This window comes from Rhinopithecus bieti, unplaced genomic scaffold (assembly GCF_001698545.2).
Source record: "Rhinopithecus bieti isolate Rb0 unplaced genomic scaffold, ASM169854v2 scaffold_19723, whole genome shotgun sequence".
Classification (NCBI taxonomy): Eukaryota; Metazoa; Chordata; class Mammalia; order Primates; family Cercopithecidae; genus Rhinopithecus; species Rhinopithecus bieti.
In genome coordinates, this window is record NW_016809579.1 from 1570865 (window position 1) to 1586022 (window position 15158).

The window sequence follows — 15158 nt, forward strand, 5'->3', positions numbered from 1 at the left end:
AGATCTGTTCATCTTTTTGGGATTCCAGTGTAGGAGAACCCACATATTTAACAAACATGTATTAAGTCTATCCTTAGTGTCAGGCAGTGTTTTGGGCAATGACAAGACAGAAAACAAGAACAATAAACCATCTCATGGAGCTTGGATCTCAGCAGGGGAAACACGATGAATGGAGTCACTAACTGTACAGAAACATCTTCCTGTGGCTGGCCCTGCCCTGACAAGTTCGTCACTCTCCGGATCTGAAGCCCATTGCTGACAGCTGAGAGACACGCATTTCCATAATTCTGAAGAACGGATTGACTTGCTCACAAGTTGATGATGTTATTTGAATACACATGTTAAATATCATCCTGCTTCAACAGAATGAGGTCAATCTCCTTGGCCTCACAAATGGCTGGGGTCTTACTGTAGGGCAGAAATAAAACAGAACATTCTCATCAACCAGAAGAATTCCTAAGGGGAACCAGACAACTGAGTATGAGGAGGGAACTTCATTATCAGATAACCTCCCTACTGCTCTGTTTGTGATGGAGACAGAGCAGCAGACACCAGAGGCCCGGAAGCCTGCCCCAGGAAGGAGGCAGGGATGAAAGGAGGTAAACAGAAGGGTTGGTAAAAATGCCTGGGAGGGGACTGGACAAACTGCAAATTAGCGTACCCTCAAGTGAAACACCTCAGCACTGACACCTCCCCTCTCATGGTTTCTGAGGTAGCTCTGGGGAGGTTTGATCACGAGCTTTAACAGCAGCACCGTTAGTGTGTGAGGCATCATCCCATGTGCTGTAGAAGGCTCTGTCCTGATCCTCAGTGCTTTTGCTCCATAGAAAGGAGCCAGGTCTCTCTCTGGGTGTGCAAAGTCATGTTTGAAATAAATGTCACTGAATATGAGAGAAGGGAAGCAATGAGTCCTGAGTCCCAGGAAATACCCAAAGAAAAAAGGTGTGTGAGGCACTCAGTAGCAGCAGGAGGATGTTGTCAGGCTCTTATCACAGGAACAAGGTCGGGTCTCAACCTAGTGACCTCTTTCCTTTAGTCTTACACACACCACGGTGTGGGTCACGCATATTTTTCCAGCTCAGCTGCTACATCACTTGCTGGAGACCTCATCTCTCATGTGGACAAAGCTACCATCTCCTAATTAGACCATCCACTTTCACTCTCTCCCTTCCTTTTTCACCTTGTTTGGAGAAGCTGAACTTTTCTCCTCAGTCTCAAATCAGGGTCTGTATCTTCCTTGCTTACAACTCCCTAAGGGCTTCCTATTGCTCTCCCCATTCTGGCCAGGGTCACCTCTTGGATACACCACAATATGCCTTTTTTCTATTGACTTGCTGGCCCTCACATTTCTGCTTGGTGTCAGTCCTGTGAAGACAGGATCCCTGTCTGTCTTGTCACCTCTGTATCCTTAGCACTAGACCTGAGCCTGGCACATAATCGGTGTTCAATAAACAATAAGGAAAAACAGAGATCTTTATTACTGCATGTGCCTGAGGCAGACTCAGCTGGATTCTGTCCCTGCTTGCCCTGGCCTATCATGACTCTGTTCCCAGGGCAGCCTGTTCCAGAAATCAAGGACTTTCTGGTTCTTCTGAGGCAGTCTGACAATGCTGTGGCTAAGGGCTCTCTCTGAAGTCTGGCCCTGAGAAAACAAAGCAGCATTCTCTAAATCACTGTCCCTAACGTGAGCCCTGGTCCCTGGTTAGCAGCAGCACCAGCAAACATGCACACAAATGGTAAACAGCCCAGCTGTCCTGGTTTTATGTGGTGCTGCAGTTACGTTATGCTCCTAGGAGACCTGACATGTTCCTGTGTCACTCCCCCAGGCTGCAGCACAAAGAGTGCCTCCAGGGGGCTGTCTGAAGCCAATAGTTGAGATCAGCGTTGTCCTCAGCCTGGATCCCAGAGATGCTTGGGAAAACCTCCTTGCCAAACTGGTAGTCTGAGCATCCATCCTGGATCCCTGCAAGCAGATATTTGCTTCTATAAACCAGACGTTTGGAGGCACTTTCTTGTCATTGTTGGTACCAGGACACAATTCCAAGAACTTTTTGCTGCTGCTTCCAGGAGTTGGTGACTGGTTTCATCATAGACAGACTGTGTAGGCTACCAAGTGAGCCCTGACTGCCCAGGACCCTGAGAGTCAGGAGAGAGACACAGAATATGGGAGGTAACTCTATGAGTCAGGGGAGCAAGACAGAGCCCTGGTCCTCCCAGTGCCAGTCCCTGACTTTCTGTCCCGAGCTGCCTGTGCACAGAATGAGGAGGGAGAGGAGGAGGGGTCTGCTTCATGGTAGAGATGTCTCTAGAGCTCTGCTTCCTGAGTCACACAAATTAGGGGGAACAGCCCCTCTTCTGTGGCATCTTTTAGAGGAAACGACTGAATGCAAATGCTGATCTCTGGCTGTACTCCTCACAAAGGATGCTGAGTCTGGTTGTTCTCCTTGAGGAGAGGTGAGTGGGAGGTAGGAGAGCATGGTCAGTGACTCTCAAGGCACCCTGGGAGGACACAGCTGCTGCAGGACCCCGGGACCACTAACCATCAACAGACACCAGGTGTCTGGTGTCCCAGCTGAGTCCAGCCATGAACTCACTTCCCAGGCTGCAGAGAAACCCAAGGGTCTCTCTTCCTATTTAATTCCTCACTAGATCAGCACATAAGACAGAGTGGTGGGGTTTGGGGAGAATTGATTAGCATATTTGTGTGGTTCACTGGATTCACAGGAAATACCAAGAAGCCCAGAAAGGAGAAGGAGGAGGACCTGGCTGAGGTGAAGAACAAGAATCAGCCAAAACTTCAAGCTTCTTCAAAATTGAAGCTATCAGAGAAGTTCAAGAAAGAGAATAAAAATATGAGTGTCAACTTTCTAGGACAGATCTAGAAAAATGCGACGAGTTTTCTGTTATAAAACCCTTGATAATTAACTCAGGAAGTCAGAGGGGAGAAGTGGTGGTAGGAAAAGGAGAGAGACCCAGGAAGGGAATTCAGGAATCAGAGATGCGGAAGGGGAGAGCCTAAGGATGGGCTACACTATAGAAAAGAATGGAAGAGAAGCCAGTAAGAATGTTGAACGGGAGCCAGAGGGGAGGTCAGGTTTGTTGTTTGTTTGCTTTTGTTTTTGTTTGTAAAGAAAGGGGAGCCTCTCCCAGCTTTGCCGCTGTCCTCCCTGGTCATCTCCCTCCATGGAGTGTGGGTGCTTCTATCATCCAAGCTCATTAATTCTCTATGTCAGAGATTTTACTTAAGTTCTTGTCTGCCAAGGGTTCTCTTTATTTTATACTGTTCTTATGGACTTATTTTTATTATTATTACTAGAGACAAGATCTCAGTCTGCCACCCAGGCTGGAGTGCAGTGTCATGATCATGGCTCACTGCAGCTTTTAACTCCTGGGCTAAAGCTCTTCTCCTCCCTCAGCCTCCTTAGTATGTAGGACTACAAGCCTGTAGCACAATACCCAGCTAATTCCTTTTTCATATTAAAAATATACAACCGTAGAGAAAAGATCTTGCTCTATTGACCTTGGCTGGTCTCAAACTCCTGGCCTCAAGTTATCTTCCTGCCTCAGCCTCCCAAAGTGCTAGGATTACACACGTGAGCCTCTGCTCCTGGCTGGACTTATTACTATTGAAACATATATGTGGATTTTCTGTGGCGGGCACACTTAGGAAATGCAGACACTGCATCAGCAATTCATACCCATTCAATCAGAAACTGCATTTTGTAAGATCCCTGGATAATTTGTATGCACAGTAGAGTTTGAGGTGTACTGTTCCAACACATGCATGAAGACATTGAAATAGTTTTGCATATAAATTGTTCCTCGTAACTGAATCTGTTATGCTGCAGCAAACATGAGCTGGAAACCCTTGTTTCTCTAGGTTGTGTATTGTGGAGTCAGGCATAAGGTACTCCAGGCTTTCCACTGAAAATTGCAGGCATTTTCCCTTACCGAACTAAACCTATAGAAATAACCAGGCATGTTTTAATAATAACACAATATCCCATCTTTGTCTGAAAATTTAACAATTGGAATTACCTATATAACTATATTTTTTCATTGGTACTCAAATCAAAATAAAATTAACAAACCTGCACATTGTGCACATGTACCCTGGAACTTAAAGTATAATAAAACATTTTTAAAAATTAAAAATCATTCAAATATTTTATCCTTTTGAAGAATGGAACACTACTCACATTAACCTTAAAAGATGTGTAAAATCAGAAAAAAAAATCACAAGGTTTGATCACCTCTGCGGAAATATTGAGAACAATAATGAAAGAATGCTTCCAAATGAAGTAATGTACTGATTTTCATTGTTCGCGATGAGATAGCTTTGCAGTGAACTTGATGGTTTTTAATATTCTTGTTTTATATAATAGGCATGTATTGCTTTGAAAATAACTCAATAAAACAAACTTTGGTAATATATAAAAAGAACAGTTTCTTGTCTTTGCTCTTAGCTCAGAAAGCCCATACTTTGAAGAAGCTTCTTTCTGGAGGAAATATATTTAGGCTCAACCTTTAGATCTGATCCAGCTGTTAGTGTTCCTTTTGGAATATAAAACAATTAACTCTTTTTTTTTTTTTTTTTTTTCTGGATCCAGTAACTCCCAAATCATTCTCACATTTCCTGCACTTCAGGGCTTAAGCAGAAATAGGAATCAATTCATACCCTTCCCTTCCCCTATGGCTGGTCCACATGTAAGCTGCTTTGAGAGGTGGCGTGTCTGATCAAGTGATCTCCACATCACAAGGGCCTAGGGAGGTTTATGTCTTGGTTCCTCTTATGAGTCTGTCACTGTGCTGAGTACCACTATAGTACAGCAAGCAGTAATACTCTGCCTCGTCCTCAGGCTGTGCACCTGACAGTGTCAGGGCAGCTTTGCCCTCAGCGAGGGAGCCTGAGAAGCGGGCGGGGGTCCAGGAGTATTTGCTGTTTGTATTGTAAATCAGTGTTCTAGGGGCTTGTCCAGGCTTCTGCTGGAACCAGTAGGGATAGTTACCACTGGTGACTGCTCCAGTGCTGGAGCCACAGGTGAGAGTGACTGTCCCTCCTGGGGACACAGTCAGTGAGGGCTCCTGAGTCACTACAGCCTGAGAATTGGACCCTGAAACAAAAAAACAAACACATGTTAGAAATGAGAAGGGAGAAAAAGGGATCCCTCCAAAGGCTGGTATTTGAAATCTCTCTTAACCTGGGCAGCAAGTGAGGAGGAACTGGAGGAGGAGCAGAGTCCAGGCCATGGTGCTGATATTGGAAGAGACCCCTGGCTCCAGAGCTGGGGCTGGATTCTGATGGCTCTTTATCTCCTATTGAGCTCTGTGCAGGGAGGGGGTGTGTTGTGTGCTGCTGTATGCAAATCTTTACTGCCTTTATCTCCACCTAGGTCCACAGTCCTGAGAGCAGCTACACTGTGAGGGGCCAGCCCAGGGTGGCTGTGTGCTGTGGATTTGCCCTGTGGGAGGAAGCAGCTGCTCTAACATTTACATGAGTCAGTGAGCAACTGTGCAGGGTTCATTCAGTTTGACTCTCTTGAGCCTCTTACAATCCAAGAGACCCCGACCGCCCCCTGGTGGCTCTCCTGGACTGAGAATGCGTGGTCTTTCACTTGTTTAACAAACAACTATTGATCTATCTTTGGACATCGCCACAATATTTTCCAGGTCAATTCACACCCATTACTTGTCTATTCTTTGCTCATTCCTATTTGTTCTACTTTCTCTTGCTGTTGCTGAAATCCTGCCCCTGGACTAGTTCGATTTTAGTTCTACGTGGTGTTGCTATCTGAATGTTTGAATGACTAAACAATTATTTTAATGACATAACTGACTTTTTGAAAGTTTTTGACTTTTTGTGTCGAGCATTATATTAAATGAACAGCTGGTTTAAGTGAGAATTTTTTAAATAATTTACTTTAGAGAATTTTTAAAAAGAAAATGACCAAAGATGGAAGGTTGAAATTTCATTGTCAATTCAGTGGAAACTCAAGTGAGCCATGAGGATAATCATCAAGCTCTACATAACAACCCCACTCTCACCCACCCCATCACTCAAAAGTCCCCTGGACACCAAGCCTGGGTGAGTTTTGCTGGTTGGCAACGCTTCCTACATAGAATCACACATTGTTGCCAGCAGAATGCAGCATTGTGTATTACTCCACTGGGAGAGGAAAACTGGATGCTTGTGCTTGGAATTCTTCTGAACTCTGCTTATGTGCCTCTTCCCTTGAATTACTGTAATCTGTATTATTTCACTGTAGAAAAATCATATTAATGAATGTCACAGTTTTCAGTGAGTTATGTGAGTCCTTCCAGGGATTCATAAGAAGCGAAGGGCTGTTGGGAGCCCTTATCTTACAATGAGCTTCAGAATTGAGAGTGCTCCTGGGAATCTTCAGACCTCCCAGGTTCCAATCTCATATTATTCTTTTTTTTCAACTTCAGAACAAATTTTATTTAGGAAGAGTTTTTCATTTTGTTAATGACGCAAGCAAACTTCTTTCACAATTACACTTCTAGAAATCTAGTAGTTTCAGAGATCTAAGCCTTCAAAGGTATGTTTTAAAATTAATAACAAAACCAAACCCGCACCAAAAGGACATCACTTTTTGGTTTGGAAGGGACAGTCATTGATTTCAGGTGTTCTCAGAAACTTGCTCACCACTTCCTTGGAAAACAGATAGCATGGAATCAGTGTCTACAGACGGAAATGTCTTAAATATGTTAGTTATTTGGACAAGATTATTCACTCCTTAGAAAATACAGTAAGATAAAAAGTTCCAGCTGGCAAGGTATGCAGTCCAGAGGGATTACAAGATCTTGGGATCAGTAGCTGTTGGCTAATGGTAAGAATATAAGAGCAGGAAGTGGAAGTGGAAGAAGAATGATGATGAGCAGGGCATCTCTCACAGTCTTATTCAGCCTTTTAGCTTGCTAAGTGGATAGGCTATGTTCTGCAGAATCTTTGAGAGAACATTTGAGACAGTTCAAAAACAACAACAAAAGCCATCTAGTATTATTCCCCAGAAATCCATATTTGAGAAGAAAGAGGGAACTATTCAGGGATCCCATGGAGGACCGTGCCTCCCATCCACTTCTGTCTCCAGGAGATACAAGACATCAGTAGTAGTGTGCTCTACCACAGCGTCCCAGCCCATGTCACTCACAGAGGAGTAAGTGAGATCCTTTGGAAGACACTTGCAGCACAGTCCAAAGTTAATGCAAATCATGCAGCTGTTTTCCAGTGAGAAGGCTAGAAATCAACCCCTTCAAAATATCTTTTAAGCAGCATCTTAATTGATACAATTTTATACAATATTACTTTACTGTGCAGAATCTGTTTTAGGTTTTCTGTGCTTTATCCAAAATGTCTTTTTCTTCAAAATACAAATAATTCTTGTACTGTATCAAACCCTTATCTTTGTAAGTATCAGGCAATAACTTGGCTGTCTTTGTGTCTTCAGAAGGATTCATATAAATCCCAGGATGTCTCCCTGCCCAAGCTAGAAGAGTACTGCTTTTCTGTGGACTGGTGGAATTTGGTTCCCTTTTGCTCTGCCAAGAATAGCTAAATTTATCATAACCTAAGGGAGATTGATGTTTACCTTAGGGCTGAGACCAACCCAGTCTGGCAGTAGTGTCTGGTGACAACTCATTTATGGTGATTTCAAAGTACCAGGTCCCTTTCTATGCCCTGTGAGAGGCCTTATAGAGTACCCCTTCCTTCCAACCACAGACAGCCAGCTGGCCATTGAAGATCTTTACCTGGGGAGCTCAATCAAGTTAAGCTAACAAAACCTGTTCATAGAAGCAGTCACTATGGAGGTTTCCAGGAATAAGTTCTCCTGCCTGAAAGTCTTCAACCTTCTGAGGACCAAGAGTGTGTGGATCAGGCTCAGTTAGAATATAGCAGTAGCCATCTTTGTTAAATGGGTGTTCTAAAAGGTGTAAGGGGGAAGGCTCTGAGCAGAAACCAAAGGGTCCCTCTGGACCTTGTTGGTGTTCTCTGAGATCTCATCCTGCTATTTGCACTGAGCTCCTCTTCCTCTTTTCTGCTGCTTCCTGTTCAGTTCCCCCATTTGGATTCCTACTCATAGACCAGGCACTGCTTCGCTTTTGGTTGTCATAAACAGGATCTGTGTTACCAAGGTCCTGATCCAAAAGTCCACATCTTGGGCAATCTTCTTTCAGGTCTTTACTCCCTGGATCCAGGTGTTTCTTTACCAAGAATAAATCTCCTTCTTTCCTCATTGTTTTAACAATGTTATTCAGCCTAGTCATTTCCCCAGGTGTCTAATGGTCATCATGCACTCCCATTATTTATCCAGAAATGGTATCATATTCATCCTGTGTTGGGGACTCCCATGCCAGGTTGACCAAAGCACTGAGGGACATTTCCTTCATGTTTGGTTGCTTCTGGATGAAATATGCCACTATCATTGACATATCTTTGCCAGATATATCAATTATGAACCATTTTCATAGGACAGCAGATGCCCGTCTCCAGCTGTAGAGGCTGCTACCACTGCCACCAGCTTCATTTCCACTTCTTTGGCTATTGTTGCACTAGTGGCAGCTCCTGGACTGGGTCAGGCACTCACTGCTACCATCATGGTGACCCCTAGACTTTCTCATGTTATTTTGTGTCACCTGCAATGAAGCACCTTCAACTCTATTGGTCTGTTAAGATGCTGTGGGGCTTGCACAGAAGGAAGGGTGTCCTGGAGACTCAGGCACACTCTCCTAGTCCTGTTTGCTTTTATTGTTCTTGGAAGTAGAGAAACTGCACTGAATATAAATCTTTTTCTTTTTGACTGTGTTAAATTATTCAAACACAAAATACACAAAATACAACATTTTAACCATTTTCAAGTGTATGCTTCAGTGTCATTAAGTAAATTCACATTGTTGTATAAGCACAGTACCACGATTTATCTCCAGGTATTTTTCATCTTCCCAAACCAAAATTTCATACCTGGAAAACATCATTCTACTTTTTGCCTCTATGCATTTCACTACACTAGATACCCCATAGAGGGACAAGCAAACAACTTTTATCCTTTGAAACCAGCTTATTTCTGCTGGCATCATGTCTTTAGGGTTCATCCATGCCATTGCATGGGTCAGAACTTTCTGTTTAAGGCTGAATAATATTGCCTTGTGTGTGTATACTATATCTCGTTTATCCAATAGATGACACTTGGGCTGCTTCCACCTTTTAGGTATTGTGAATAATGCTCCTATGAACAAGAGTATATAATTGTCTCTTTGAGATCCCGCTTTCAATCTTTGAGGCACATTCCCAGAAGTGAAAATTCTGATAAAATGGTAATTCTGTGTTTAGTATTCTGAGAAACTGTCACCAAGGCCGCCACAGTGGGTGCATTATTTGATGGTCCCTCCAGCAATGCATAACAGTTATAATTTCTACACATCTTTGCTAGAACCTGTTATTTTCTATTATTTTGGCAAAGCCATCTTAATGGGTATGGGTCCTGATTTTGTTTTGGGTTGTTTCCTGTCTGCTCAAATATTGAAATGTAAGAGATTTATTTTCTCTTTCTTTCTTTCTTTCTTTCTTTCTTTCTTTCTTTCTTTCTTTCTTTCTTTCTTTCTTTCTCCGTCTTCCTTTCAGTCTGTCTTTCCTTGCTTTATTCTTTCTTTCTTCTCTCTCTCTCTCTTTCTTTTTGTAGAGACAGGGTCTTGCTTTGTTACCCAGGCTGGTCTTGAACTCTTGACCCCAGGCTATCCTTCCACCTCAGTCTCCCAAAGTGCTAGGAGTATATGCATGAGTCACCATGCCCAGCCACAAGATAATTTTACATGGTGATTTTTGTATTCGGAACCATTAACAAATACATTTAATCATTCTGACAAAGTTTCCTTTGTGGGACTTTTAAGGGTATTCTCCATATGACATTAAATAAAATGAAAACAGAGATAATTTCACTTTTTATTTCTAATTTTATTTCTTTCCCTTGCCTAATTACTCTAGCTGGGTCTTCCAATGCTGTTTTTCACAGAAGCAGTGAAAATGTGCATTGTTGCTTTGTTCCTGAGAGATATTACAAAAACATATCTTTGGTCTTTCAGATTGCATATGATGCTAGTTGTAGGATTTTCGTAGATGGCCTTTACTATGTTGAGGTAGTTTCCTTCTATTCATAGTTTGTTGAGTGTTTTTACCACGAAAGGGTGTGGAGTTTTGTGAAATGATTTTCTGTAGCCAGAGTCTTACTGCATTACATTTGAAAAAGCCACTCTGCTTCACACCCACCCCTACCCCCTCTATTGTATGCCTAGTGTTAGAGAGGAATAAATACTTTGTGTTTTCCAGGGGAAAAGGGTCAGTCCATGAGAAACACAGCAGTGGTCACCTGTGTGATGGGATGGGGGAGCAGGATAGGCCCTCATAGATACAACTGTGAACTCTGCTTCAACCATAGTAGCTGTTACTTCTGTATAGGTGTTGACTGGGATGGAGCTACCCCTGTTACCCTGGACTCAGACACGGGCAAGGGGTCCAGGAAAACAGAGGAATGTACCAGAATCAGAAGCAATAAGGTGAGGGGACTAGGCTCAGACTCCTGTGAGTAGTTTGGGGTGACTGTTATAGCAGGTGACCCCATTTGTCCCAAAGTTGGTGGCAGTGGTAATGAGTCTCAAAGAAGCCAGTTTCTGCCTCACTCTGACCTCCTACTGCTCATGGCCCCCCCTTCCTGTAGATTGATCAGGAATGACTCCTTCATAACCCCCAAATTTAGAAGACCAGCTTGATTTCTATGGGTGGCCTCAGAGTATCCATTAATAGGTTTTAGATGAAAGGAAAAGGTGTGCAATTGTTTCTTCATGCAAACCAGCCCCCTCTTCTTGTCTGCCAGCTCCTTCATAGAACCTCAGTCCAGACAGTCACTAGAATACATTTCCCAGCTGGGGTGGAGAAGGCCAAATTGGCTGAATCTGGTTCCCTGTGAGGACACAGCTGCTAACCCCAGTGAGCAGGGAGCAGATGATACAGGGTCACAGCAGGATGGTTTCCCAGTTGTTCTTATCTGTTGACCCCTCAAGGACAAGCCTACAGCACATAGTGCTGCCCCAGTAGCAGACCTGCTGAGCCCTTCAGTTGCTCTCTGCCTTTGTCTTTTTCTTCTGCATGAAAGATATGAGTGTAAGGGCCTCTGTTGAGCTGTATTTGTAGTCAGTGCTCTGCACAGAATTCCTGTGTCATTACATGTCTGTTTGGTTCATGCTGTTATTTTTAGTAAAGCCCTGGAATTTTAGTCTCACTGAAGGAGATTCTCTGACAGACATCAGAGCAGAGAGCCCAGTTCGGTGATGGGGAAGCCAGCAGAATTGCAGGCCTGTGGCCGGAGATGTCTCCTTCTCCACTCAACAGTGTGGCACCTTTTCAGACTGCCAAGCTCTGTCCTGGAAGCTCTGGGCTCTCAGGGTGGGCCTCTCCCTACTCTCAGCCCACCCACCTTCAGCATCAAAAGGTCCCTAGAGTTTGGTGTCTCACTGGATGTTGCGGGGAGTCAGGGACCCCAATGGAGGGACCAGTTGGAGCCACGGCAGAGGAACATAAATTGTGAAGATTTCATGAACATTTATCAGTTCCCAAAATTAATACTTTTATAATTTCTTATGCCTGTCTTTACTTTAATCTCTTAATCTTGTTATCTTCATAAGCTCAGAATGTACATCACCTCAGGACCACTATTGTATAAACTGATTATAAAATATGTGTGTTTGAACAATAAGAAATCAGTGCACCTTGAAAAAGAACAGAATAACATGATTTTCAGGGTACAAATAAAGACAACTGTAAGGTCTGACTGCATGAGGAGTGGGGCAGAATGGAGCCATATTTTTCTTCTTGCAGAGAACCCATACACAGACATGCAAGTAGGGCAGATATGGCTGAATTCTTTTCCAAACAAGGAATATTAATAATTAATACCCTGGGGGAAGGAATGAATTCCTGGGGGAATGTCTATAAACAGCTGCTCTGGGAGTGTCTGTCTTCTGCAGTTGAGATAAGGACTGAAATACATGCTGATCTCCTGCAGTACCCTCAGGCTCACTAGGGTGGGAAAAAACCTCTGTTTTCTGTTGTTGAAGGTGTTTATCAAGACAATATGTGAACATAGACCCTCATCAGGAGGTTTTGGCTTTGCCCTTTGCCTTGTGATCTTTCGCCCTTTGCAGCATGTGATCTTTGTGACCTACTCCCTGTTCATACACCCCCTCCCCTTTTAAAGTCCTTAATAAAAACCTGCAGTTTTGTGGCTCAGGGGACATCAAGGATCTACTGATATGAGATGTCACCCCCAGTGGCCCAGCTGTAAAATTCCCCTCTTTGTCCTCTTTCTCTTTATTTCTCAGACCAGCTGACACTTAGGGAAAATAAAAGGAACCTACATAGAAATAATGGGGGTGAGTTTCCCCAATAACTGGACAAAGGGAGAGCCATGCTGAGCTCTTCTGTTTCTTACTTATGTACCCCTGGCTTAAGCCACACTGTATGGGAACCGAGTAGTCCCCTTGCATCTGGTTTTGAAAGGCTTATGAGGTCTCTCATCCAGATCTCTGGCTGCAGCAACCCCAGCAGAGGTCTTGAGTCTGCACACTTGAAGAATAATAGAAAGAAGAATTATGGAAGTGAGTAGGCATTATTGATTGGGAATCTTTTATCATTTATTTATTGCTGACTTGCTTTTTGAGGGTAGCTGTGTTAGAGAAGCTCTGTCTTCATCTCACAGAACTGGCATCAGTAAGAGGAGGTCAGCCCCAACACTCCATCTTCCAAGTCTTGAATCCTGTGAGGAGTTGACAGATAAACTACAGGGCACCCAGGTAAGTTTGCATTCCAAAGAAAAATATTGTGTGGGATATACTAACCCACACTAATTCTTTGTCATTGTTTTACTGAATTCAAATTTAACTGACCTCCAGTGTTTTTATTTGATTAATTGCAGAATCCTACCTCCAGGCTACAAGCACTCCCTCTCTAACCAAGGCCTACTGCGTGGAAGGCAATCATAAAGCGGTTCAGGATTCAATGAGGTCACACTCTCAGGAATTAAAAAATGTTGGTCAATAGTGAGGCTGCAGTTGTACTAAATCTTGATACAATCTATCAAAACCTCCAGGATACAGCAAAGGCAGTGCTAAGAGAAAAATTTAGCGTTAAATTCACACATCAAAACGCCTAAAAGAACACAAACAGAAAATCTGAGGTCACACCTCATGAAACTGGAGGACCAAAAACAACGCAAACCCAAACTCAGAAGAAGAAAAGGAATAACTAAGATTAGACCACAACTAAATAAAATTAAAACAAAAACAATACAAAAGATAATATGTACATAAACTAAAAAACCTAGAGAAGATGAATAAATATCTAACTATACACAACCCTCCTAGATTAAACCAGGAAAATGTGGAAACTCTGAACAGACTAATAACAAGCAGTGAGATAGAAACAATAATTTTAAAACGTCAACCCCCAAAAAAGTCCAGGACCAGACAGATTCACATTTGAATTCTACCAGACGTTGGAGGAAGAATTGGTATAAAGTCTATGACAGTAACTGTGATGGTTAATATTGAGTGACAACTTTATTGGATTGAAGGATACAAAGTATTGATCCTGGGTGTGTCTGTGGGGGTTTTTGCCAAAGAGATTAACATTTGAGTCAAGGAGCTGGGAAAGACGGAACCGCCATTAATCTGGGTGTGCACAAGGTAATCAGCTGCCAGCGTGGCTAGAATATAAGCAGACAGAAAGATGTGCAAAAGAGACTGGCTTAGTCTCCCAGCCTACATCATTCTCCTGTGCTGGATGCTTCCTGCCCTTGAACATCGGACTCCAAACTCTTCAGTTTGGAACTTGGACTGGCTCTCCTTTCTCCGCAGCCCGCACACAGCCTATTGTGGGACTTGTGATCCTGTGAGCTAATACTTAATAAACTCCATTAGTTCTGTCCCTCTGGAATACTGACTAATACACTAATCCACAGGACGGGGAAATAGGAACTCCTTCCTAAATAATTCTATGAAGCCAGTGTCACCCTGAATCCAAAATGAAGGAAGGACGTAACGAAACAAGAGATCTACAGACCAATATCCCTGATGAACATAGATGCAAAAATCTTAAACAAAATACTTGCTAACCGAATCCAACAACTATCAAATCACAGTCCACTATGATGAAGTGGGTTTCTTATCAAGGATGCTTGGAGGGTTTAACATACAAAGTCAATAGATGTAATATATCACATAAACATAATTAAAAACAAAATTCACATGATTATTTCAATAGATGCAGAAAAAGTATTTGACAAAATCCAGCATGACTTCATGATTTAAACCCTCTGCAACATTGGCATAGAGGAGACATAGCTTATGGTAATGAAAGCCGTCTACTGCAAGCCCACAGCCAACATTATACTGAACAGAAAGAATTCCAAAGCATTTCTTCTGAGAACTGGAACAAGGCAAGAGTGCCCATTTTCACCACTTCTGTTCAACATAGTACTGGAAGTCTTAGCCAGAGCAATCAAACAAGAGAAGGAAATTAAGGGCATCCAAATTGGTAAAGAGGAAGTCAAACTGTCACCGTTTGCTTATAATATGATCGTATACCTAGAAAACCTTAAAGACTCATCCAAAAATCTCTGAGAGCTGGTGAATGAATTCAGCAAAATTTCAGGATACAAAATTAAGGTACACAAATAAGTAGCTCTGCTACACAACAGCAACCAAGCTGAGAATCAAATCAAGAACTCAACTTCTTTTCCAAATAGCTGCAAAAATAAAAAATACTTAGGAATATTCCCCACCAAGGAAACGAAAGACCTCTACAAAGAAAACTACAAAACACTGCTGAAAGAAATCATAGATGACACAAACAAATAAAAACACATCCCATCCTCATGAATGGGTAGAATCAATATTGTGAAATGATCATACTACCTAAAGCAGTCTAGAAATTCAATGTAATTCCTATCAAAATACCAACATCATTTATCACAGAACTAGAAAAAACAATCCTAAAATTCACATGGAACCCAAAAAGAGCCCGCATAGCCATAGCAAGACTAATAAAAAAACAAACAAACAAACAACAACAACAACAGCAAAATCAAATC

The 15158-nt window shown here is 42.6% G+C and overlaps 1 gene segment (V, D, J or C); it reads right to left on the reverse strand.

The window, feature by feature from the left end:
• Nucleotides 1–4773: 4773 nt before the first annotated feature.
• LOC108540614 (Ig lambda chain V region 4A-like) lies at nt 4774–5321 on the reverse strand. The segment is given in 2 exon segments: nt 4774–5114; nt 5202–5321. Coding segments are annotated over 2 exon segments (390 nt in total).
• Nucleotides 5322–15158: the final 9837 nt, after the last annotated feature.